The 26,416-nt window shown below is 19.7% G+C and overlaps 1 protein-coding gene across 1 annotated transcript; it reads right to left on the reverse strand.

The window, feature by feature from the left end:
* Positions 1-1,510: 1,510 nt before the first annotated feature.
* Positions 1,511-21,108, reverse strand: LOC135119694 (5'-3' exoribonuclease 2-like). The gene is made up of 25 exons (XM_064044089.1): positions 21,040-21,108; positions 20,804-20,934; positions 20,536-20,653; positions 20,267-20,395; positions 17,559-17,635; positions 16,975-17,168; positions 15,605-15,834; positions 15,059-15,245; positions 14,332-14,549; positions 12,771-12,933; positions 12,587-12,675; positions 11,059-11,158; positions 9,409-9,506; positions 7,791-7,874; positions 7,640-7,732; positions 7,471-7,570; positions 7,331-7,419; positions 7,004-7,099; positions 6,295-6,337; positions 6,021-6,123; positions 5,815-5,936; positions 4,618-4,675; positions 4,217-4,272; positions 2,717-2,764; positions 1,511-1,983 (listed from the first exon to the last, which is right to left on the reverse strand). The coding sequence occupies exons 1-25, from the start codon at positions 21,106-21,108 to the stop codon at positions 1,511-1,513; spliced, it is 3,168 nt and encodes a 1,055-aa protein (XP_063900159.1).
* Between the last annotated feature and the right edge of the window lie 5,308 nt (positions 21,109-26,416).

The raw sequence follows: 26,416 nt of genomic DNA on the forward strand, positions 1-26,416 counted from the left end.
AAGCTTTTTAAATCCAATTACTTATTTATAAAGATATTTTTAAAGGTAGTGGACGATATTAGAAGTTTAGAAATTTTTACTAGCGTACTATATATATAAATAACGACGTCATCGTTGGTATAAAGTGTATAAGTTTATATTAATAGCTAAAAACTGTAAAGAATTTAACATATATAACGTTGTTAGCGTAGCTGGTAAACTACTTATATATTTCTTAAACCACTTATATATTTCTTATATATTTCTCTGTGGTGTAAAAATATTTTGAAATTATAATAAAGCAAAAAGTAACGTTTTATAATATAGTGTGTAAGTTTAAAAAGTAGCTAAATACTGTTATGAATTTAAAAAATAACATTGTTAGCTTGTTAACGGCCCTTATATATGTGTTATTATTCATTTCTCTGTAGTTGTAAAACTGCAAATTTGTATTTGTAATGCAAAAAGTAAAAGATTCAGAGAATAACCAGCTAAAAACTATTAAGACTCCGTCGGAAGTGCAAAGTGCATGAAAAGTTCTGTGAAAGTTTTAAAAAATTTCTTCATTTTTCTAATGGTATTACTTAAGAAGAGCGTATTTTTTTTTATCTTTTGTTTTACAAATTAAAAAAAGTTTTTTCTTAAAATATTCTATTATAATAACATATATCATGTGTTAGTTTTTAGAAGATTCAGTTTTGTTATTATTTTTACCTTAATATTTTTTTGTACTAAATTAATCTTAAAAAGCCTTTTTAAACCAAAAAAAAAGATGAAGTTTTTTAAGTTTTTAGTTTATGAAATATTGAGTTTTTTTATTATTATTATAATTGTAACGTAAAGTGCTATAATTAATTTATTTCTTTAGTTTTAAAAAGTTTTTAAAGTTTTTTTTAACGAAACTTACGTCTGAAGTTCTGTAATATATTTTTAGTTTTTGTTTTAAGAAGATTAAAAGTTTTTTTTAATAAAATTCTTCTTTCATTTCTTGTTTTTATAGACTGTTTTTATTATAACTTTATAGATAAAGTACGGCTATTATTTTTATTTCTTTAGTTTTATGAAGTTTTATAAGTTTTTTAATGCCTCAATATCTGAATTATATTTTTATTTTTTATTTTATGCAGTATTAAAGTTTTTTATTATAATTTATAGAAAGAGCCAAAAATTAATTTTATTTCCATAGTTTTATGAAGTTTTTTAAGGTTTCCAAAGAAGTATATAAAACTCGCCGTAACATTTCCAAAAAGTTATTATGATTGTATTATAGATAATAGCCCGTATTAAATATTAATTCTACAGTTTATAAAATTATTAAAGGTTTCATTATTATCATTATTAATATATATATGAATAATATACAAGACTTCCAATATATATATTTGGTTAAAATAATAATACTAAAACCAAAATAGCTTTATATTATTATATATATATAAATATAGATGTTTTCCATTATATATATTAATTAAACATTATAATAATCCTAAAACTAATATAACTTTTATTATTACTATTATATGATAACAACTTAATAGCCACGCCTCCTTTCTAGCTCTTCTTTTCTATATAAATTTTGCTTATATTTTTTATTTATTCTGTTATTATTATTATAATTAGTATTATTATGACTTCCTTCAGGGAAGTTATAAGAACTTCTTTCATTTCCTTTTAGACTATAAAAAGTTTTGTTGGGAAAGGTGTCGTTAAAATTGTTGCGTGAATGTTCCTCACGTTCATTCATTTCAGTAAAATGGCGATCGGCATAAAAAGTTCGGTTGGGAAAAAATTCTGTGGAATTGTTATAACTTTTTGAGGTGTTCGTATTACTATGATAAAAGTTTTTATTATTATTATAATTGTTATTATTATAATTACTAATATTATTATTATTATTATTAGCAGAACGAAAAGGTTTGGGGGTGCTGTAGTATAACTGAGGAGTTTTCATGGAAAAGGCATTCATATTATTATAAGAATTATAAGCAAAAGAAGTGGGCGGGCCTGAAAATAATAATTATATATAATATAATAGATAATAAGTAAACATAAAAAGTAAATATTTATAATAATAAATAAATAAATAAATATATAATAAAAAAATAAGAAAAATACAATGAAAACAAGCTTTAACAATAACTTCAATAAAGAGTAACAATAATTTGTATAAAATAAGAATTAATTATACTAATAAATAAAAAAACTGATTAAATAGAAATAATAATATAATAAATAGTAAAATATTAATTAACAAGAATAATAAATAAAAAAGTAAAAATATTATTATCAACTATAAATATTAATTAATAGTAATAATAAATAAAAAATAATAGTATATACTAAATATTTAAATATATAGTATCACAATAACATATTAATAAATAAATGAAAAGTTATAATAAATAAAAATATATATAATAACAATAATTTATAATAATAATTACTAGAAATAAATAAATGAAAATAATATGATATAAGAAAATAATAATAAAAAATAGTTAATAACAATATATAAATATTAAAGAAAAATATATAATAACAAATAATTTTTAAAAATAAATAAATAAAAATATTATAATAAATAGTAAATAATAGTTAATAATAATAGATAAATAATTTAATAAGTATAATAAAATTTATAATATACTAATAAAAAAAATTAAACAAATAAATGTAATATTATATCAAATAATAAATAATTATTAATAATAATAAATATTAAAAATATAATAATAACAATAATCCCATGAAAACGGAGGAACCGAAGGAGAATGCGGACGAAATGCTAATAAAATTTAAATAAATAGTAATAATAGTAATAATACCAAAGAATGATTGGTTAATACATTAATAAAAAAATCTTTGTTCCCATCTTTTATAATTATTATTATTATAACTATTAAAAGCTTCTTTAACTATAAAAAAAAAAGTTTTTTAATATATATATATAAATGCTTTGTTACTAATTATTATTGTAAATAATAAATTGGATGGATAATATGATTATTATAACAATTATTATAAACCATCATCCCTCTTAATAATTATTACACTCTGTAATAATTAGATATTATATAATAAAAATAATAATATTTTACTGCTTATAATAAACTTTTATTTTTATAAGTTTATAATTATTAGTATTATAATTAAAAGTACCAATTATCGAGACTATAACTATTATTAAAAACTTTCTAAAATAAATAACTAATTATATTCTAATAATACTAAGCTGCATTACTTAAATGAAAACTTAATGTTTCTCTTAATATATTGTAATTTATTTTAAAATAACAATTGTGATAATGATAAAAATAATAATTATTAATAATAATGATCGAGACAAGATTAACTACTAATATTAATAAAATTTCTTCAATTACTAAAACTTATTATTAATATTGTATAATAAGAAAATCTAAATATAATAATAATGGCTTTTGTAAAATTTTTTATACATTTAAAAAATTTCTATCAATAAATAGACTTGAACATTTATGGAAACTTGTTATCTTTATAACATAAAAAAATCTTCTTTACATAATTACTTTTGTGAGTATTTATTAATAATCTTATTTATTTATAACCTTTAAATATTTACTATAACATTTCGTAAGCAAATCATTTTATAATAACAATAAAAACTTATAAGTTTTAAATGATTTTCTTAAAATGTATAAAAAATTTACATTTTCTAACAATTAACAACAAAAATTACTAAGACATTATATAATAATAATAAAAATTTTCTTTAAATAATTAATATAATAAAACAACAACTCATACTTGTTTATAAGGAATTAATAATAAAAGTTAACTTTCTTTCTTAATTATTAATAAACTTTCTATTAATACAAATATTATTATTATTTAATAAACAAATCTTCTTTATATAAAAATAATAAATAATAATTTTTATTTTATTTAAATTCTCATAAACTTTTTGTATTATTCATATAAAAACTATTAACTTTATATAAAATTATTATTAAAACATACTCTAATAAATATTCTAAATATAGTATATAAATATAATATATTTTAGTTTTTATATTATTATTACTTTATTTATAATCATAATTATTATATTTATAGACAATAAGTATTATTAGTTATCATTAAATATAATTTTTTATAGTTATTTAATATATAAAAAATAATGAATGTGTGTATATATATAAATTATGTCATAATTATAAAGAATTTTTTCTTCGAAAAATAAAAAATATTGTTGTACGTATAATTGGCGGATGCGGACGATTAAAGGATTGGCTTGCTCTTCCCAGACCGTGTCTAATTAGTTATTTTTTTAAATATAAAAATGGATTGGTCACTTATCATAAAACATTTTTTATAAAAAAATCTGTAGTTTTGCATTTTTTTTCATTATTATTTTATAAATTTATAAAAAATTATTCATATAAAAAAAGTCATTTTTACTTTTTATTATCCTTATTAATTAAATATTAAATATTATATATTTTCTTCCTATAAACTTTTACAATTCATTATCTATAATATCTAACTTTAAAAAAGGGTAATATTATTATAAAACGCGTTAGATATAAAAATTGTATTACTTATAAAGAATGGTAAAATAAAAGTATATTTAATAAAAGCTTTAATAATAATAATAACTGAATCATTCTTTTTGCTGGAGTTTGAGGAGGTTTTCCTCTTCTTCTTATTCCAATTCCTTTTATAATAGTAAATAAATAAACTTTTTTACTTATAATTATAATAATAAATATATTTTTTAAAGAACAACAATTATATTATTTTAATTAAAATTTTTTGTAAATATAATAAGAATAAACATTTAATAATAATAATAATTACGACGAGAAAAAGTAAAAGAATTCTTTATATATTGAAAGTAATATTAGTAATAATTATTATTATAATAATTATCATGATAAAGACTTTTATTTTTTTTTTGACAATAAATTAAAACCAAAAAAAAATAATAATAAATAATAAGTATTAATATATAAAATAGTAATATTAATAATATTAATAACATTAATAAAAAAATAAGTTATTCATTATTAATAAATAATAAAAATTATTATTTTATATAAAAAACTAAAATAGTGAAATAACAAAAATTCATAAAAAGATGAATTATTAATTATTGTAAGTATAATATTAATATAAAAATAATGAAAATAATAAATACTTAATACACAAATTTAAAAATTTAAAAATAAAAAATACTAAATAAAAAATTCATTAAATTTTAAAAATTTAGTCATAAAAAAAATTGAATAGTATATGTATGCTCAAAAATGAATAATGAATCAAATATAAATAACGATATATATAATAATTAATAAATAACATTCATAAATTTTAATGATAAAATAGATCAGTCAAAAAAAATTGCAAAGTATTACTTATGTTAATACCAAAAAATAAATAATAGATAAAATATTAATAAAAATTATAACAAATATAATATGTATATATAAAATTAAAAATTTGATTATAATAATATAAAGGCATTATTCACTAAATAATAGTTAGAAAAAAATAAGCCATTTATAATCCGCAAAAAAAATAAATAGAAATAATAATAATAATAATAATAATAATAATAATAATAATAATAATAATAATAATAATAATAATAATAATAATAATAATAATAATAATAATAATAATGTAATTTAAATGTTCCCAGCAATGAATGCTTAAAAAAAATATTGATTAAAAAAGGGCGACACTATAAAGGCTCAATAAAAAAAAAACTGGTATTAATTGTAAGTAATGCCGTAGTAAAAAATAATAAACTCCAATAAAAAACAATCCAACAAAAGGCAATTGATTAAAAACCTCCTGATTGGGAAATTTCAAAATCCTCGCGTGACACAACACGTGAAGGTGTAACGGCGTTTTTCAATAGTTTCGATTCAAAAATATGGGATTCTCCAAATGTAGGAAACTTGTAACGAACACTGTTGGGGGACAAATAAGTATTAATAATATTCATTATATTGTCCACTGGAGTTAATTAAAAAAAAGGCACGATGATTAAGTACCTAATAACCTGATTATGAGGGATATCAGGGTATGCTGGTAAGTTAAGGACAGAAGAGCACGTGCTTCCAGGAAGGCATACAAGTGGGTCTTTCGAAAAAGTTCCTGTGCAAAAAATTCTTTACAATTATTGAAAATTGTTTGGAATTTTATATTAAATTTTCAAAAAATTTTAATATATTATCATCATTAATCATATACAATTTTTTTAAGTATAATAATAGTGAAAAGCAAAAAAAAAAAATAATAAAGTTAATAATATTTCACATAACAAACCAAAAAATCCATAAGAGTTGGCCAACTCAGCGGAGTCAAACCACTTTCATATAAAAATATAAAAAAATAATTAATAAACATAAATATATATAAATTGTTATAAATATAAATAAAAATATAAAAAGTTAATGAATATATAAAGGTATCAATGTAAATATCGTAATATTTACTAAAATTACAAAAAATAAATGATAAGTTATTAAAAATATAATAAATATAGAAAATTTATAATAAATTTAATAAAAAATAAAAATATAAAATATATATAAATATATATCTTATCACAAATATAAATAAGTCTAATGATATGTTAATAAATATATATATTAATCTATATAAATATATATAACTTTATAATAAATATTAATAAATTAAATAGTTGTTAAAAATATAGAATATATATAATATATTTATATGATATGTTTAAATAAAAAAAAGTTATAAAACTATTAAAAATAGAATATATATATAATAACTACAATTATAAATAAATTTAGAAAGTTAATAAAAATATAAATAAATCTATATAAAATTTATTGTAAGTATAAAGAAATATATACTATTAATTATAAAAAACAATAGAAAAAAATAAAAAAGTTAAAAAATATAAATAATAAATACATATAATATTTATTATAAACATAAATACAAGCAATTATAAGTATATATTATATTTATTATATTACTATCAAATTATATAAAACCACACCTTATCTGTATCGCTTTCCCCGTAAATTTTACAAAAAAAAGAATAAAATGAGTTTTTGGGTCCAACAAAAAGAAAGTCGTGCCCCTTTTCGTTTCTCTAAAAGTTATAATTATATTGTTTGTAATATTATCGGTTAATGGAAATTTAATATAATAATAATTATAAATTTTTTACTATTATTCTTTAGTTACTATTATTATTATTATTATTATTATTATTATTATTATTATTATTATTATTATTATTATTATTATTATTATTATTATTATTATTATTATTATTATTATTATTATTATTATTATTATAGTTATTATTATTAAAATTTACTTCTCTCTGCTCTTCAGTTAAATCATTATAAACCGGCTTAAGCGCATTAAGTAACTTTTCCTGCTCAATAAAAGGAAGAATAGCAACGCCTATCATATTATTAATAATAACAATAATAATAACAATAATAATAATAATACCCATCCACGCGTACCGTTTCCCATTCATATCAACTCGAAATTCTGTTGGATAATAATCAATAATGGATGAATCAGGGTTGAGCATAAGATCCGACCATGACTTGAATAATAATAATAATTAAAATAGTAATAGAATATAAATATATATTAATAGTAATAATATAATAACTTTTGGTAGAAATTTTACGCCCGAACTTGCAGGAAGTACGCCCATTAGTTGCTCAAGAGCGTTAAAAGGTTGCGTATTTTTAGAAAAATAGACCTTTTATATATTAAATATTAATAATAGTAATAAAACTAATAATAACAATAATAATAACTTTTTGCTTGAGGGTGCACTCGCCAATATCAGAAGCAAAAGGTGCGTAGTGGTAAGGGAAGTACCATTCCCACGAGGCGCAGCCCTTAAAAAATAATAATAATAAATAAATAATAACTATGATTATTAAAGATAATAATATTTAATAAAAAATAACTATAATAATTATTATATAGATAATAGCAAAGAAATAATAATAGAAGAGCAATAATAATAGTAAATATACAAAAAATGTGGGGAATTAATGAGTAATGTAGTAATAATTATAATATTATAATAAAATAAGCAATGATAACAATAACACAAAGGTATTAAAGAAAATAATGATAATATAAAAGATAACATTAAGCTAAAAATATTATTAAGTTTTTAAATAATAATAATGAAAAGATAAATCTATATTAAAAAATAATAAGAAAATTTAATAATACAGTTTATTTGTAGACTCAAAAATTATTATAATAATAACATTATTTATGCATAACTTTTGCAATACCTTAAAGAAATAATTATTATTAATAAAAAGAAAAGTAAAAAATATTAAATAATATTTAATAAAATTAATATAAAAAACGAATAACAATAAATTATAAAATAATAAATATAAAAAAAAAAATTATAGTAATAATAAATAACAAAAATAAAAACTACAATAATAATAAATAATTCAAATTTAACAATGAAAAAGAAAAAAATACAACACATATAGTAATTGATATTAAGAAAAAACAAGTAATACATAAAAAGAATATAAAACATTAGTAGTAACGTTACTATAAATATAAATATCACTAATAATTATTATATAATATATATATAAATAATAATAAAGTAAATTATAAATAAACAAAATAATATAATATAAAATAAACTAAAACGATATAAGTAATAATAAATAATAAAAATGAAAACAAAGAAAAAAAAATATACTAATCAAAATTAAAAAAAATATAAAAAATTAATAGAAAATAAAATAAAATCTAAAAAGTATAAAAAAAATAATAAAATAATAAAATACACAATATAATAAGAGAGTAATAAATAAAAAGAATAAATAGTAGAAATAAATAAATATAATAATATGATAATTATTAAGCAAGAAAGAATATATTAAAATAGCAAATAATAAAAATAAAAATAAGCGTAGTACAGATATATAAAAATAATAAAAATAATATAAGTTAGATGAAAAATTATATAATAATGATAATTAATAATATAATTTGTAGTATATTTATAAATATAATAAATAATTAAAAGAACAGAACTATATGAAAAAAAAAAAATTATAAAAATACATAAAATAAAATAAAAATAAAAAATAATAATCTTGAAAATTTATAAAATTAATAAATAACAGAAATAATAAAATTATATAAAAATAATAGACAGTAAATATAAAAGATATCAATTATAAAAATAAATAATAATAATATAAAAATGTTATAAATAAAAAAATAAATATAAATCTAATAAATAGTTAAAATAATAATAAATATAATTAAAAAATGAATATATATATAAATCTAATAAATAGTTAAAATAATAATAAATATAATAATATCATAAAAAAATCATAAAAAATGCGGAATAAAATTAACGACAAGCCAATAGCAAACCTGATAGTAATACAAAAGCACCCAACAAAGACCCTCCATATACGATTGGACCAATGACGTGCGAAACTGAAGGTCGGTAAGGTCCACCGAAAATTTGCCTGAAAAAAATAATTATTAAATAATATATAGTAATAATAGTAGATAATATTATTATAAAACTTTTTTTTACATACTTCTTACTTAAATTTGTACTATAATATTCTTTTTATAACAATTTTTCAATAATATATATCTAACACCTTATAAATATTGATCATAAATAATATATATTACATAATAATAGTAGTAATTAAAAATATTATTATAAAACTTATTTTATATATTTTTTATTATTTAAGTTTGTATTATTAAAATAGTCTTTTATAATATTTCTTTTATTTTAATAATTTTTTTAAAGAATATTATAATTAATTTATGGATATTAATAAAAATAAAAATAATAATACTTAAAAAGTTAGCGTTTTTGCTCTTATACTAAACTTTTTTTATATTATAAATATCATGAAAGCTTCTTGTCGGTAATATTTACTCTTAAAATAATGATAATAAATAAATATAATATAAATGAATATATATTAATACATAATAATAGAAATTAAAGTTATTAATAATAATAAAGATAATACAAATAGTAAATTATTATAAACAATTATAAATCTAAATAATAATAATTAATTAATTAATTTTACTAATAAATAATATATTAATAAAAGTTTTAAATAAATAAAAGTTATGAAAGTAATAATAATAAAATAAATAAACTTTTCTATAACAATAAAATAATAAAGTTAAATATATAATAATAATATAATATAAAAGTAATAATATTAATAAATAAAAAATAATAATATAATAAAACATAATAATTAAACTTAAATAAATAATATAAATAGTAATAAATATATAAAAGTTAGTTATTAAAAAAATAATGAATATATAGACTTATAAAAAATTATAAAAAATAATAAATACATAAATATTTTATATAATAATAAGATAGTAATAAATAAATATAACTTTGAAAAAAGTAATAAAATAAATAAACTTTACTATATTAATAAAATTAATAAAAAAAATATATTAATTAAAAATATATAAAAGTTAAAAAAAAATTCATAGAATTGAAAAAAATTGAACTTTAATATATAATAATTATATAAATCATAATAATAAATAAATTATAAAAAAAATAATAATTATAAAAAAACTTAAAAACTAAGGAAAATATTAAATACATAAATTTTAAAATATTTTTAAAATTATTATTATGATTATGATTATTAGTAAAAAACATGAAGAGTAAATAAACTTCAATAAATAATAATAAGTAAAAAATAATAAAAACAAAAAATATCATATATAAAGATTTTAAAAGATTATTTGTCACCACTATTATTATTAGTAGTAGTAAATAAACTTTTAAATATATAATAATAGTAAATAAAAGTAATAAAAAACTTAAAGACTTTAAAAAAATCTGAAAAATAATTTTGAAATATTATTTAATACCATTATTATTATTATTATTATTATTATTATTATTATTATTATTATTATTATTATTATTATTATTATTATTATTATTATTATTATTATTATTATTATTATTATTATTATTATTATTATTATTATTATTATTATTATATAAACTTTGATAATATCGCGCCTTCCATCCTTTTTCATATAATTTTATATCATCTTCTTGCTCTCCCACTTCCTCAAGTTCAAAGGTAACAGAAGCATCGTTTATCTAAAAATAAAAAATTTATAGAAAAAAGTTTTTATTATTAATTAATATTTCTAATTTTTTTTTTTTATTTGTTTACTTGGTAACTACTTTTCTAATACCTCTATAAATTTATATTATTCGTTTACTAATTAACTACTTTATATATATAAAAAGTTATACTTATTATTTTTAAAATATTTTATTTCCTATTATTAATATTTTTTAAATAATTTATATTATTAGTTTACTAATGAACTGCCTTATTAATATTTATATAATAAATTATATTTATTATTATTTTAATTTCTTTTATATCTTGTTTATTTTTTGTATAAATATTTCTATTATTTTTTTATACTCATTAACTGCTTTAATAATATTTGTATATAAAAAGTATTTTTGATAATAAATTTTTTAATAAAATTTATTTTTTTTACTGTTTCTATATTTTTTATTTATTTATTTATTACTTCCTTCATGTATAAATTTTAATAACTTTATTATTTGTTACTTTAGTTAAGAATAGTAATTAGTTATATAATTCAATAACTTCAAATAAAAATAATTTACTTTATAATTTTTTATTTTTTTTTAAATTTTATTACTTTCTCACTTTAATATTTCATTAATTTTTTATAAAATTTCACTTATTTATTACTTGTTTAATAAAATTTCTTATGATTTAAATATTTTTATATAAAAAATTTATTTACTTTTTATTTAATATTTTAAATATTTATTTATATTTTAATTTTTATTTCCTTGCAATATAATCATAAAAAACTTTTCTATTAATAATTTATATTAAATATTAATATTTGTAATTATTTTTTTCTCACAAAAAATTATATAAAACCTATAATTAATTTTACAAAAATTCATAACTTTAATAATGATTTCATTTATTACAAAAAGAATAATTATAATTAACTTCATAAATATATTAAAATATTTTTTATGGATATGAATTCTATTTCTTATAAATCACGTATATTAAATATCTTTTAATTATTAAAAAATTATAAAAAAATGTTAAAAAAATTAAAAAAAGAGGTAATAACGAATTATTAATAATCAAAATTAAATAAATAGATAAAAAAAAGAATAAAAAGTTTAATATTAATAAATAATAACAAAGTTATATTAAAAAGATTTTAAAAAAAAATAAATTTTTATAAATAATGACAAAAAGTGAAGCAAGTAAAACTTCTTAAAAAATATAAATAAAAAATATATTGAAAAGTAAATCGGATCAAAAATAAAAAATAAATTTAATACTAAATTATAATTACTATTAATTTGTTTTATTTAGTTATTAATAATTTATATTTTTTTGGTATTTATTATTTTGAAATTTTTAATATTTTTGATTTTTATAAAACTTTTTTATTAGTTATTATTATTATTTATTTAATATAATTTAATAATATTTAATAAAAAAGTTTATACTGATGAGTCATTATTATCACTTTCACTCTCAACATGTTTAACGCGTTTAAAACCTTCATTATCATTATTTTCGGCCCGTCTTTTCTTAACTAATATATAATAATAATAATAACGTAAATAAACAATAATAATAAATATAAAAAGAAACCAAGCAAAAAAATAAATTTAAGTGACCAATAATAACCTGGAGTGTCACGTGCCAACTCCTCCTTTAAATATGTTTTCAATTTTTCGGCCACTCTTTTGTTTTCTTGAGAGATTTTTTTCTTTGATTGGTTTAATTCCTTCTGTCGTTGCGCCTCCTTTTCTTCTTCTCGCCGAATGGCTCTCGTGACTTCCAAAGTAGACTTTCATAAAAATAATATTTATTTTACATTATTATGTATTATTATTTATTTATGTTAAATTATTTTATTATTACTAATATTTATTATTTATTATCATTATATTTATTCATTATTAATAATAACAAAATAATAAAACAAAGGTATAGTAATAATAACAAAAGAAAAAATATATTCAAATAAATTAATGTTTTAAAAAAAAATAAAGTAATTAATAATTAGTAAAATAAATGTAATAATAATAACGAAAGAAAAACTGTATTAAGCAAGAATAATAATATTAATAATTATAAAAACTGCAAAGTAATATAATAAAAAATTAAAATAATAAAAACGGTAGGAAAAACTTTGTTAAAGTAGAATAATAATAATAAATTAAATTATAAGAGTAACCAATAAAGAAACTGTAAAGTAAGCAATAATATAAAAAGTATATAAGAACGATAGAAAAACTGTATTATGTAAAAAAATTATATTGACCAATAATAAAAGTTATAATAATAATTAAAAAAGCGATAAAGTAAATAATATCAAAAAAATTTTAGAAAAAATAATAATAACGATAATAAAAACTATTATAGTAAAGCAATAATAACTAATAATACTAATAATTTATTTTTTTATTATATATTTAAAATTTCATACTTATTTATAATATTTTTATATTTTATCATATTTACTTTTTTTTTTATTTATTACTAAATTTAACGACAGTGATAGTTTCCATAATAACCATTATAAAACAAATAAAAAAACGAGTAATAAACATAATAATATAAAAACTTTACATGTTTAAACTTTTTGCCAAGTATATACAAAAATAATAACTAAACATGAATAATTTTATAATTAATAAATGTAATAATAATAGTTAAAAATAATTATATAATAATAATGATGTTATATAAAATTCATATGCATTAACTTCTAAACTTATCATGTTTTAATAAATATTATAAATAATATAATAAAAATAAAAACAGTAATAGTTATAATAATAACAGATTTTTATATACTTTAATATTTTAATCTTTTATATATATATATAATAGGAAAATAATAATATTATTGTTTGAATATTAAAAATAATATTAAAAAAAGAAATAAAGCTATTGTGTATTAATAAATAATAACAATTCTAAATTATTTATATAACAATAATAATAAAATCTTCAAGTAAATATATTAAAAGTTACTTATATTTTTTTATTTATTTTTTAAGATTATAATTCTATTATAAATACCATAACTTTAAAACTTTTTCTATAATAAATCTTTTCTTTAAAATTTTTTCTATTGCAATAATTTCTAATATCCTTTTTACTTTAAACTTTTTCTATAATAATAACTTTTTCAACATAGTAATTGTTAAGTATTATTAAATATTAATAAAAAAATTACTTTCGACTTTTTAAAATTTTCAAAACCAACGCGCTGTAAAAAGCCGAACTCTATAAGTTTTTCTTCATAATTTTTCTTTTTGCTCTGAATTAGTTGTTCCCTTCGCGCTTCTCTATTTTTTCTGCGCTCCTCTTCTTCTTTCCGTTTCACAAAAATTTCGTCTTCCATAACGCCAATATCCTGCAAGAGTTTCTGGGCGCGGTGACAGTTAACAAACCCTATAAAAAGCCATTATTATTATGATTACTCACTATTATTATTATTAATAAAACTATAATTATTATTAAATATACATACTACCACTAATGATAATTTTTATAAGTTTAATATATTAAACGTAAAATTTAATAGCGTTTTAATATTTGTTGTCTATTATTTTTTATTTTATTATGATTGTTGTTCTTGTAATTATTATAACTATTATTACTATAATTATATAATTATTATTACTTCAATATAAAATATTTATAATGTTTATCCATTATTATTTAACACTTTTAATATTAGTTAATTTTAAGAAATTATTATTGCTGCCGATAAATTTTTAAGTGACAAACAAAATACTGAAGCCCTTTTAATTGTATAGCCACGCAACCGACGCTTATTTATAAAACATGTGACATTAATTAATTATACATATAATCCTTTAAATCGATTCAAATTATTGAATGTGTGTCTATTTTAATACAAACAGCAACAAAAAAACAAAAGGGCGGTAAATGGGTACCGTTTTCGGTGACATAACCGCCAAGAGAGACCAAATTAGTCTTATAAACTTCCACGAGGCGGTCTATGGCGCCTTCACGGATTTCCAACGAGGGCAAATGAGGCAGAAAATCGTTCCCAACAAAAAAACATAAGAAAATCCAATCATCAATCGCCCTTTCCAAATCGAAGCCGAATGGGAGATGAGGCTACCAAAGGGGGCAAAATAATTTTAAAAATTGGTAAATTTTTATAAAAACAAAGCAAAAAATATCAAATGAAAGTAAATTGGTATAACGATTGGATAAATATGGAAGCGTTACAGTTTTTATAATAAAGATAATTATTTAAAATATAATATTAATAAGTTTACAGTTTTTTAATAAATATAAAAACTAAAAATATTAATAGAATAAATATAATAAGTATAACGTTACATTTAACATAAAATTATAATAATAATAAGTAAAAGTTATAATTATATGATAATAATAATTTAAATATAAGAAAATAAAGAAATAAAAGTTACAATGTTTATAAATATAATAATAAAATAAATAATAGTAACCATATATAATTCATGTTCCAAATATTCACGAAGAACATCAAGTTTTATAAATATAAATTTGGTAGTGCTGACTGGTTCGGAAGTAGCCACCGATTCGTTTTCCAACGGCAGCTCGCCAGGGCAGAACTGGGGCCAGTGACCAATGCGATTGCATATAATACAAGGAGGCGCTTTGGCGGGAGTAAATTCTTCACGAAGCACGTGGAAGACGACCTCGTGAGTGGCCAAGCCTAACAGTAGCAACGATAATAATAAATTGTTTTCAACATTTTATAATTATGTAAAAGAACACGTGTGTTTACGACTTTATACTATTATATGTTAAAATTTATAACTTCTAAATACAGTATAAATTTTTATTGATATAAAGTTATTACCAATAATAATGGATTTAATAACTTTTTATTAATACTTTTTTTTAGTATATTATTTTCATGCTAATTTATTATTATAGTTTATTTACAATAACGATATTTTATAAAAATATATAATTTTATTCATATCATTATTTATATTGTAATTTATTAATTTATATATGAAAAATTTTTCCATAATAATTCATAAAAAATATATTTTTTTCATTATTCAGAATTATTTATAATAATATTATTTAGAAAATTTTTATTTCAAAATTAGTATTTATATCATCTTTATTAAAAGTTATAAATACTTATTTAATAACTTTTTTTTAATAATTGATAAATAATATTTTATTTAAAGTATTTGTTTTCAAAATTATAATTATAATTATATTTAATTTATAGATACAAATATTAAGATATATAATATTTATTCATATCATTATTTTTTTTACTGTAAATATATCTTAATGACTTTTTTAAAGTAATTCGATGTAAAAAAAAAATTTTTTATGGAAACTATTATTATTATATTTAATTTATATTTATAATATTAATTCTTATCAATATTAATTATTATTCAAAATCATAATTATTTTAATAACTGTTATCCATATTATCAATATTATTACAATAATTATTATTACTATAATTCTTAGATATTATTGATATTATTATAGTTGAATATTTTTTAATATTAATAACTACTTTCATATTTATTAATATTATTAAATTTAGTGTTTATTATTATTATTATTATCCTTATCATTATCATTATTTTCTATAAATTTTAAAGTTTTATTAATAAATTTTCATAAATATTATTTTTGTTAAACTTTTTTATTACAATCGTTTATTATATTTTAGTTTTTATTTCCATTAAGTATTTTAAAAAAATTTTAAATATTATTATTATAATTCTTCATAAAAATTATTCTTATAATACATTTTTATTCATATCATCTACAATATCTTATTTTTTTATACTTTTATTTATTGTTATTAACTCACCAAGCATAATAAGATCGGCGTCCGCCCCATACAAAAGGTGGGTTGTGGCGGGGTCGTAAGTCACGTGGGCTCTCTGTCGACGAATGAAGTCAGTTATTTTATGCTCGCCTTCCCCAGGGACAGTCGCATCGGATAAAAAAACTTTTAAATTTTTCCATGCAGGACTCGTATTTAAGCGGTTGATAACGTAATATCTTAAAATATTAATAAATGATGAATAAATATTAATAATAATAAAGTAATAATATAAAATAAATATATAAAAAATATAATAATAATATTATAATAACAATATATAATATATATTATATAATATATAATATATAATATATAATAATAAATTATAGATGATAAAAAATTAATAATAAAATAATAATATATACTAAATAATAAATAAAGTAACAATTACATATTCAATAATAATATAAAGTAAATTTTAAATAGTAAGAATAAATTAATAATAGATAATAAATAAAAAATAATAAATAATATATATTACAATATAAAATATATAATAGATGGTATATAATTATATAATAAAAATAACGATACAAATAAAAACAATAATTAACAATAAGAAAAACCTTAAAGAAACTGATAAACGAGACATAAATTCAGTTCCTGGAGTGATGCAATTGCTATCAAAAAAACTTTCCGACGGCTTCGTAATAAAATATAATTATAATAATAAAATTTTAAAAAAAATAAAATCCTTTAAAAAAATTAAAATTACTTTTGAAAAGTATAATAATAAAAATCTAATTTCGTTTTACTATAAAATAAATAAATTAATATTGTATTAACTTCATTAGGATATTTCTATATAAGTTAATAAAAATATCATTTTATATGAAAAAAATTTCTTTAACACTTACATAATAAATTAAATATTCAAAATTTTAACTTCTAAAAAAAAATTAATATAGAGAATTTTTTTAAATTAACTTTATAATTAACAAATAACTGAAATGCTTTTGTTATAAAATATTTAAAAGTAAACTACAATTAATATTTAAGAAATATATTTTTAACATTTTTACAAAAATAAATGAAAAATTCGTCTTTTACTGCTATAAAAGGAAATAAAATTTACTTAAACAATTAATCTAAAGATATATAATTACTATTAAAATGCTTTTATCATAAAAATAAATTACAATCATATTTTCAAATTACGAAATAAATTTATAATTCAAATTTTTAACTGTTAAAAAAATTCAAATTTTAACAATTAAAATAATGGAAAAAAAGTATTACAACAACGCTTTTCTTAAAGAGGAAGTAAAAACTACAATAAATATAGAAATAAAATTATTTATCTTTAACATTTACTTAATAAATCTATATTTAAAATTTTTTACTGCTAAAAAAAATGTTATTTAACCAAATAGTCTAATGGAATAAAATTATTATTAAAATGCCCCTAATAAAATATAAAAAAGCTATATAAAAAATAAATATTTAACTCAATATAAATTTCTTTAAAAATTAATATAAAAAGGTTAAATTATTATTAAAATGTTTTTATTATAAAATATAAGAAAGTAAATTACAATAAATATTTAACTTAAATAATTTTTTTTTAGTATTTAGAAAAAATATTTCTGATTCAAAAATTTTAAAGCTATAGCTATTAAATTTTTTAAACAATTAATTTCAAATAAATATTCTATTAAAATGGTTTTATTATATAATAAAAGTTTCCCGAAATATTCTTATAATAAATTTTTTAGTCTACAATGACAATAAAAATTTACAAATTAAATCTTTTACTACTAAAAAAATTAAATAAAATTTAATTCTAAAAAAGAGTTTATAATAAGTATACTTTATTAATAGGCTTTTATTATATAAATAATAAAGTTAATTAAAATATATATATATAAGTTATATTTTCTTTGCAATTACGTAATAAATTTTTATTTTTATTTTTTACGTAAAAAATTCAAATCAAATTATAATTTTTTATTTAAAAAATTTAATTTTAATATAAATAAACTATTATAAATAACTTTTTATATAAATGTAAAATGTTAACCAAAATTAAGATATACACAAAAAAATATTTTTTTAAATAAAAAATAAACTAATGACTCAAAATAATTACAGCTAAAAGAAATTTATAAAAATATAAATTTCTTTTTACTTTATTTTAATAATAATAATACTATGATAAATATTATATAACATTATAAAGTAAACCGAAATATACATTTAAATTAAAACATACATTATTTAACACTTAAAAAAAAAATTAACAGTAGATTTTAATTAACATTAAGGTGCTTTTTTTTTTAATATATATAATATTATAAAGTTCACAAGAATATTCTTTTTATATTAAAATATTTTCTGAACAAGTACAAAATCATAAAGATGCAAATTTTTTATTGCTAAAAAAATTAAGTTTAAATAATACTTACATTTACTTTTGAAGGACTAAATTATTATAAATATAGTTTTATTTTATAATATGTTAACCAAAAGACAATGTTATGTATATAAATTTCTTTAAAAAATATATTATTTCAAAATTTCCTGATAAAAATCAAAAATAAATTTTTTTTAAAAACTTCAATATATATATATAACATTAAAAAATTAATCGAAATATACATTTATTAAAAATATTTTTTTGACTATTACAAAATTTAAAAGTGAAATTTTTTAATGCTTAAAAAAACAATTAAATTTAAAATTTTATCAAAATAAAATTTATTTAAAAATGTTTATTAATACTTACAATAATGCATCTATGAAATTTTCTACTGCTAAAAATACAAATGATAATATTTTTTTTAACAATTAATTTTATGACAATTCAATTATTTTTAAAATGCTTTATTATAGAATACTAAAAAGTTAACCAAAATAAACATTTAAATAAAAATATTTTTTGTTATAAAATAAATTTATAATTAAAATTTTTTACTACTAGAGAAATCAATAAAAGATAAAATTTTATCTACTTTTAATTTTATAATAATTAAAGTATTATTATAATGCTTTTATTAGAAATTGTTAAAAAAATTAAGTAAAATAATGAATACAAAATAAATTTATATTAAAATTTTTTTAGTACTAATTGAAAATGAATAAAATTGAAAAACTTTTTAAATATACGTGTTTTTAAAGCTCTTAAGGGTTTTTAAAAACCGGTTTAGGATAGAAAAAATTGTTATTTACTATGATTATTATTTATTTGTTGCAGATATATTTATTTCTACTTATTTAACATTAAATTTTGACAAAAATAATTCCTAAAAAGTATAATTTCCTTTAAAACCATTACTTTTAAAGGTGGCGGTTTCTGGCCGCTTTCTAAAAGTTCTTCTCTAATTTTCTCTAATTTTTTCAGTTTTTCTGCAGCTTCCTGGGCGACCCGAAACCGTCGAGAACGTTGTTGATTCATTTTCGCTCTCTAAAAAGAATTTATAAATTTTTATAAATTTCACGAAATAAAACCAAAAAAATTTAAAAAATAATTAAGTCCAGATAAGTTTAAGTTTTAAGAATTTAAAAATATAATCTAAAGAAACATTAAAAAAAATTTAAAGCAACCGGTGCGACGCCATCGATTGCCATATATATGAGCTTTCGTGGGCGGACTATAGAAAAAATTCTATCAATATACTCGAAAATTAAGGCAATCATCTCATCTTCAGTTTCTGGTTGCGGTCTAAAAATAACAAATATAGCAAATTAAGTAATTTTAAACAAAGGTCTACAAGTCTATATATTATTAGTAAGCCATAAAATAAGCTTTTTAAAAAAATTAAAAATAAATTATATAAAAATATTAGTAGTATTGTATATAAAAACATTAAACCGATCTTCAGGATGACAACAAGGATGAATAATGCCATTCATATCAAGATATAAATTATCATATTCTACGCCATTTGGATTAGATGTTAAATCAATTTCAATTGGTTCTTCTCCAGGTGGGGAAGGTTTTTTCTAATATTAAAAAAAAATCCCAAATTATATTAAAATTGAAATAGTCTGTATTTTAAATAGCAAAAAAGTTAGCAAAGATTTTTTACTATAAATTTTCAGATAAACCTCAATTGCTGGCTGTATAATTTTACTATATTTGCTTGAAAGCCAACGAAAAAAAGCTGGAACTCCCATATTTCTAAATATATAGTTAAAAACTTTTATTATTATTGCATACACGCGCGGATTAATACAGCATGAAAATTTATTATCAAAAATTACTAAAGCAATAAAAATCGTTACACCAATTAGCAACTAAAACGTTCCGTGTTTTTCAAAGTTTACAGATATGAAGCTCCTTATTGGCTAGAACAATTAGGGAAAAAGGTAAGACACATGGCTACTGAAAAGGAAGAAATTTAATACTTTTTTTTGTAGTTACAAACTTTAATACGTAAAGACATAAAAAATCAACCTATTTTTTTGTTACGCTTTATAATTATATAGTAAACGAAGATTTTAGTGTGACTATTATTATAAAGTTTACAGTTATATAGTTATTGAAGGTTTTAGCGTAACTAGTACAGAAGTCGACTTTTATTATAGACTTCTCTTGGGTAAATTAGCTTTATTAACTTTCTTTATTACTCTAAGAACTGAGCTATTAATATTTGGAATTGTACATTCCTGATCGTTCTAAGGTTAGGAGAAAACAAATCTTATATAAGAACTTTTTTAAACAACTTTTTTCTACTAATAAAGGGAAGTCAATTATATGTTAGGGTATCAATTTGAAGATTTTACAAGAGTGAAAAAATATGGTCAGACTGGTTATATCTGAGCTTTTGTTAAAATAATCTCGTTTTATAATGAAATATCTAGTCAAAAACTACTAATGGGTATATAAAGCTTATCAGCGAAGTCGCGCTACCAAACTTTAAACTTTATATTAAGGTTAACACTTTTATTTACATTCGGGAGGGTAAGTGTGCCCATTTATTAGTTGAAAGCATATTTGTTAAGTAATAAATTTTTTTTGTAATATAGATTTTATATACTTTTCATATCTAAAAAGGTGACTGTAAGGGAAGATGGCTTTATAATTTAGAGTTTCCTTTAAAGAATATACAAATTTTTTAGAGGGCGCCCGGCTACATAATCATGTTTTTTTTGGGTTAAATTTGTGTACCACAAAGGATGAGTTGGTAGTAAAAACTAAATTAATAACATAACAACATATACGCTCAATTTTTATTTGATTACTGGTAATGATATTCAGTATTAAAAAAACAAAATACTATATAAAAGTGAAACTCTTAGCAAAATTAATTGTATTTTGACACAAACAACGTAAAAATGTAAAATAAATTACATAAAATTTATTATGTAAAGATAAACTAAATAATGAAGTACTATATTTAGAGAAAAACTTAAGTTTAAACAGTTTTTCAAAAATAAATTTAATAAAATATTGAAAGAATATGGCAATTACTGTCTTTAACTTGTCTTTTAAATGAAATCAACATAAAACGTTTATTTAAGTAATCTAATTTTAAATATAAAAAATATATATATATAAACCGAAGATTTTATTTATAAATATTTGTTCGTAAAGGTGTATATATTTCGCTATAATATAATTTTCTTATGATCTCTCAAAAGCGGGTACGCAAACTGTAAAAAAAACGGGTGTTCAAAGGGAACTGTTTTCTTTCTTTATCTCCGTTTCGTTTAAGAGTATAAGGATTAAGCGATAAAGTTATGCTAGGCATATAGACAATAGTACGTCAGCACCAACTCTCGTTCTTTTTCTTCTCGCCTTCTCTCAAGGAGGTATTATTGGTGCACTTTTATGGAGTTCCCTATTTGTATAATGGCATGAAGGTGAATAAAACAAGAAATTACTTCTTAGAAGACTTAGATGAGGCAAACAGATTTGGTAATGTGGCCTATAACCAATAATCTGCCTTGAGGAGTTTAAATAAACTTATGTTTATTTGCTTATATAAAATCGCCGTCTGCTTAAATTTTTCTTTTCAAAGCTATCAAGCTTTATGAAGGCACACGTAATCTAGAGGTTAAACTCTCTTTAATAAACTAACCTCTATACAGTTAGCAGCAACACTAAGTTCAGCCCTATAGACGTAAAAAGTTAATTAAACTTATCCTCTATGGACTGAAAGAACGTCACAAAACAAAAGTATTTAAAATCTTTTGAGCTTTTAGGCTCTTTAATATTGCAAGCGCCCTCTAGACGTTAAGCTCCTAATAAATATCCTATGGCCAGTTACTAGCAACGCTCTGTTCGGCCCTATAGACCAAAACAATATGTTTAACTTGTCCTCTAGGCAATAAAGCTAAAATTTCTTTACAGCCCTATAGACTCAATAGACGCAACAAACAAATAAGACCAAACATCTTATTGTTTATAAAGGTTAATATAAATGTAAACATATATACATACATTTATAAAAATAATCATGATAGATTGACTCTACTAGTTAAATTAGTTAAAACGCAATCTAGCTTATTTAACTGCGCACTGAGTGGGCCACACCATCAACAAAAAGAACGAAAATCTTATTTATTTTACTTTTTTTATAAAACCACCACCGGTGCGGCTCCAGGTACAGAGCCGAAGCCTTCTAGAGACTCCGTCCAGCACCGCTGCCTGCTAGGCCTCTCCGGCTATGGGCTCCTCACCGAAAAGGGAGGTTTTTATCTTTTTATTTATAATTGACAGCCTTTAGCGCTTCAGAAACTCGCACTCTCAAACAGGCATGATCGCACTTATTACAAAATAGCTTTCGAGCGGTAAGATATTAATTTCTTGATATTGACAAAGAAATACTAAAGCTTACGCGCTCCACGTGGCCGGTGAAAACGCGCCCCGTCACATGACTCGTAAATGTTTGCTTACCAGCGGGCAGTTAGTATGCCTGGATAGACTGTCGTAAGGGTATATATGCATTACGTTGGAAGACGAAGTCTAAAGGATACAGCTGAAGCCCCATCTAAAGCGCTTCATTTCGCACGCGCAGAAATTTGTTTTGTATCACTTAAGTTTCGACGCTATTGCAGTGGAGTCGTAGGCCCAAGCAGCCGACGCGATATGTCACTGGTTTCTTAATGTTTCTTTTTTTTCTTTTGGCACTGGCATACTATGGCCGATCTTCTTAAGACCTTAAGACCCTTAATCGGAATTTTCCCTCTTCTGCAGGGGTTGGGGCGTGGGTCTCGCCAATGTACACTCTTTAAAAAGCTGTGATAATTGTCCCGAAGGACTGAAAATGCTGGAAATGACGAGCCCAGTCTCCTGCGGTTCGGCCAAGTGTAGTGGAAAATCGCTAAAAATCACTACCTGGAGAGACGACCTTAGTCACAAGTTCCGAGGCCACCTGAAGACACCGGTTAGTACCACTCAGCCAGACCCCCGACTATGAGCTCATTACTAGAAGGGAGGAGCCCCTGGCTTCTTAATTTATTTATTTATTTATAAAGTTGATATAATACAGCCAGGCCAAGGTTAGAAGAGGCCTAAAATACTATTTAATCTGATTTTCAAATTAGAGAAAAGAAGTCCTCTAGGTCCGGGAGGGGTTAGGCGATAAGATGGTGTCCTGGTCTCCTATAACGAGTGTAAGCACCAGCGTCATAGGTTATTTTTCGAACAAATAAATCGTTTGGATGAGCTTAATGTTTATTTTCATAGCTCTCCACAGTAACCGACGAAAATATCAAGGAAGCGTTCCAACTTCAAGTCACGATGGATGTGAGCATCCCGGACAAACCATGGGACACTTGTAATTATTCGCGACAGTCGATTTAGATCCTCTTGAAGTCGCTTTATATTTAGGTGACTGCCATACAACCAAGCCACGGCTGAACAAGTCAAAGTCGCCGAATAGTTTTCAAATAAAACTTACCTTTGTTGCTTTTTGAGAAAGAAGCCTTTTTACACAAGAGGGGGTAAAGTTCTTTAATTGTTAAGTTAGCTCGGTGTATGAGGAAATCAACGTGATAGCACGTTTCTTAAATTAAAAATAATATAATTATATATAGTTTTATAAGAATTAAATATCCTGAATAGGTTAGGTTTACCAGTTATAATTAGCAAAACACAAAGCGCCTAATTTTTGGTGGCGTGGAATCTGTCTTATGTAACTGCGTACCGTGAGTGGAGCAACTAAATAACCCGAATTGCAACAATAACAGATAGAACTTGACAATTAACGAAAGTCAAATCCATCAATTATCTTGCTTAGCTAATATAGGTTCTAGCAGTCGCGGAATATCGGGATCTCGGTTTTACATTTTAAAAAGTGTTAAACTAACTATATCAGTTGAATGCTTTTTTCCCCCAAAAAATGAGCTAACCTTACCCGAGAAGAGGAGTAGTAATATTAGGCTAAAATTGTTTTTGTGTTATTTAGAAATAATACGTTTAGAGATGAAATTCAAATCAAACTATTGAGAATTTCGATAAGCAATTTATAAATTAAAAAGTACAGTTATATTAGCTGGTTTTCAACGGCATTTATACTCACTATGAGGATAATTATTTCCATATTTGTAAGAAAACCTATTCTTACCAAATTACTAAAAAATTATTATATTAGTTTAGTTAACTTGTTTCCGTTGAATTCGAAAGTGTAAAATTATTTATTTAATGGTCTTCTGTTGTTTTCCTAACCAACCATGAAATTTGTTTTTCATTGTGACTGATTTACTTTGGAATCATCTTATCTAAGAAATTTTTGTTAATGTAAAGCCTTAACCTTAATGTATTTACATATTCTCATTAACTAATTATTACTAACATTGTTAAACAATTAATTACTAGTATGATCCCCTTATAGATAATCAATGTCCTTTTGACGTCCAAGTCTCGTAGACTAGAATCTATAACAATTACTATTAACAAAAATAAGCCCTAATTCACACCTTTAAACTGGGATCCAAAACCAAACAAAATTATAAACTAAGAGCGAGAATTCTCATATCTCCTTGTTTTTTAGTATCGTAATAACTCTTACCCGTTCTACATAATGGCTAATACAAAATCGTTTAAGTTTACTCCATGTGCGCCAACTATGCTAAAAAGCAGCTCTTTTTAACTTGCTTACAACAAAGCGTTAATTTTTTAACATCGTGTTGTGGGAAACCACTTTATTTGACATTTTGTGCAGTGCCTCCTGTTAAGTTAAATTTGTTATGCTATCGAGTTCTGCTTTTTACCATCTACCTTAGCTTATAATAAAATATTTTATATTCATTTTTGTAATTCATTTAATAAAATTTAAACCTTTTCTTATGTATATTAACTAATAAATATTAAAGGTGGTAAACTCATTTGTAGAGTCATTAGACTATATAAGTTTAAAAAACAAACGTTTGCTTAGGTTAGCAATCAAATTCTTAAAATAAAAGGAATACATTCAGTAACTTTAAATCCCTAGGCAGAAAATAGGTAAGGGTTTCTTATTTAATAATTATTATGTCA

The sequence above is a fragment of the Zophobas morio genome, unplaced genomic scaffold, assembly GCF_036711695.1.
Source record: "Zophobas morio isolate AGI-343-1 ecotype UQ-CSIRO unplaced genomic scaffold, CSIRO_AGI_Zmor_V1 ptg000280l, whole genome shotgun sequence".
Lineage (NCBI taxonomy): Eukaryota > Metazoa > Arthropoda > Insecta > Coleoptera > Tenebrionidae > Zophobas > Zophobas morio.

Bases quoted from the DNA above. Each gene is read 5' to 3' on its own strand.
- LOC135119694 (XM_064044089.1), bottom strand. From the start codon at position 21,108: ATGGGAGTTCCAGCTTTTTTTCGTTGGCTTTCAAGCAAATATAGTAAA. The intron at 15,246-15,604 runs GTTACTATTATT...CCCCTTTGGTAG, and splicing joins TGGAACATGAATTATATATG to CCTCATCTCCCATTCGGCTT. The intron at 12,676-12,770 runs GTTATTATTGGT...ATTATATATTAG, and splicing joins GTTGGCACGTGACACTCCAG to TTAAGAAAAGACGGGCCGAA.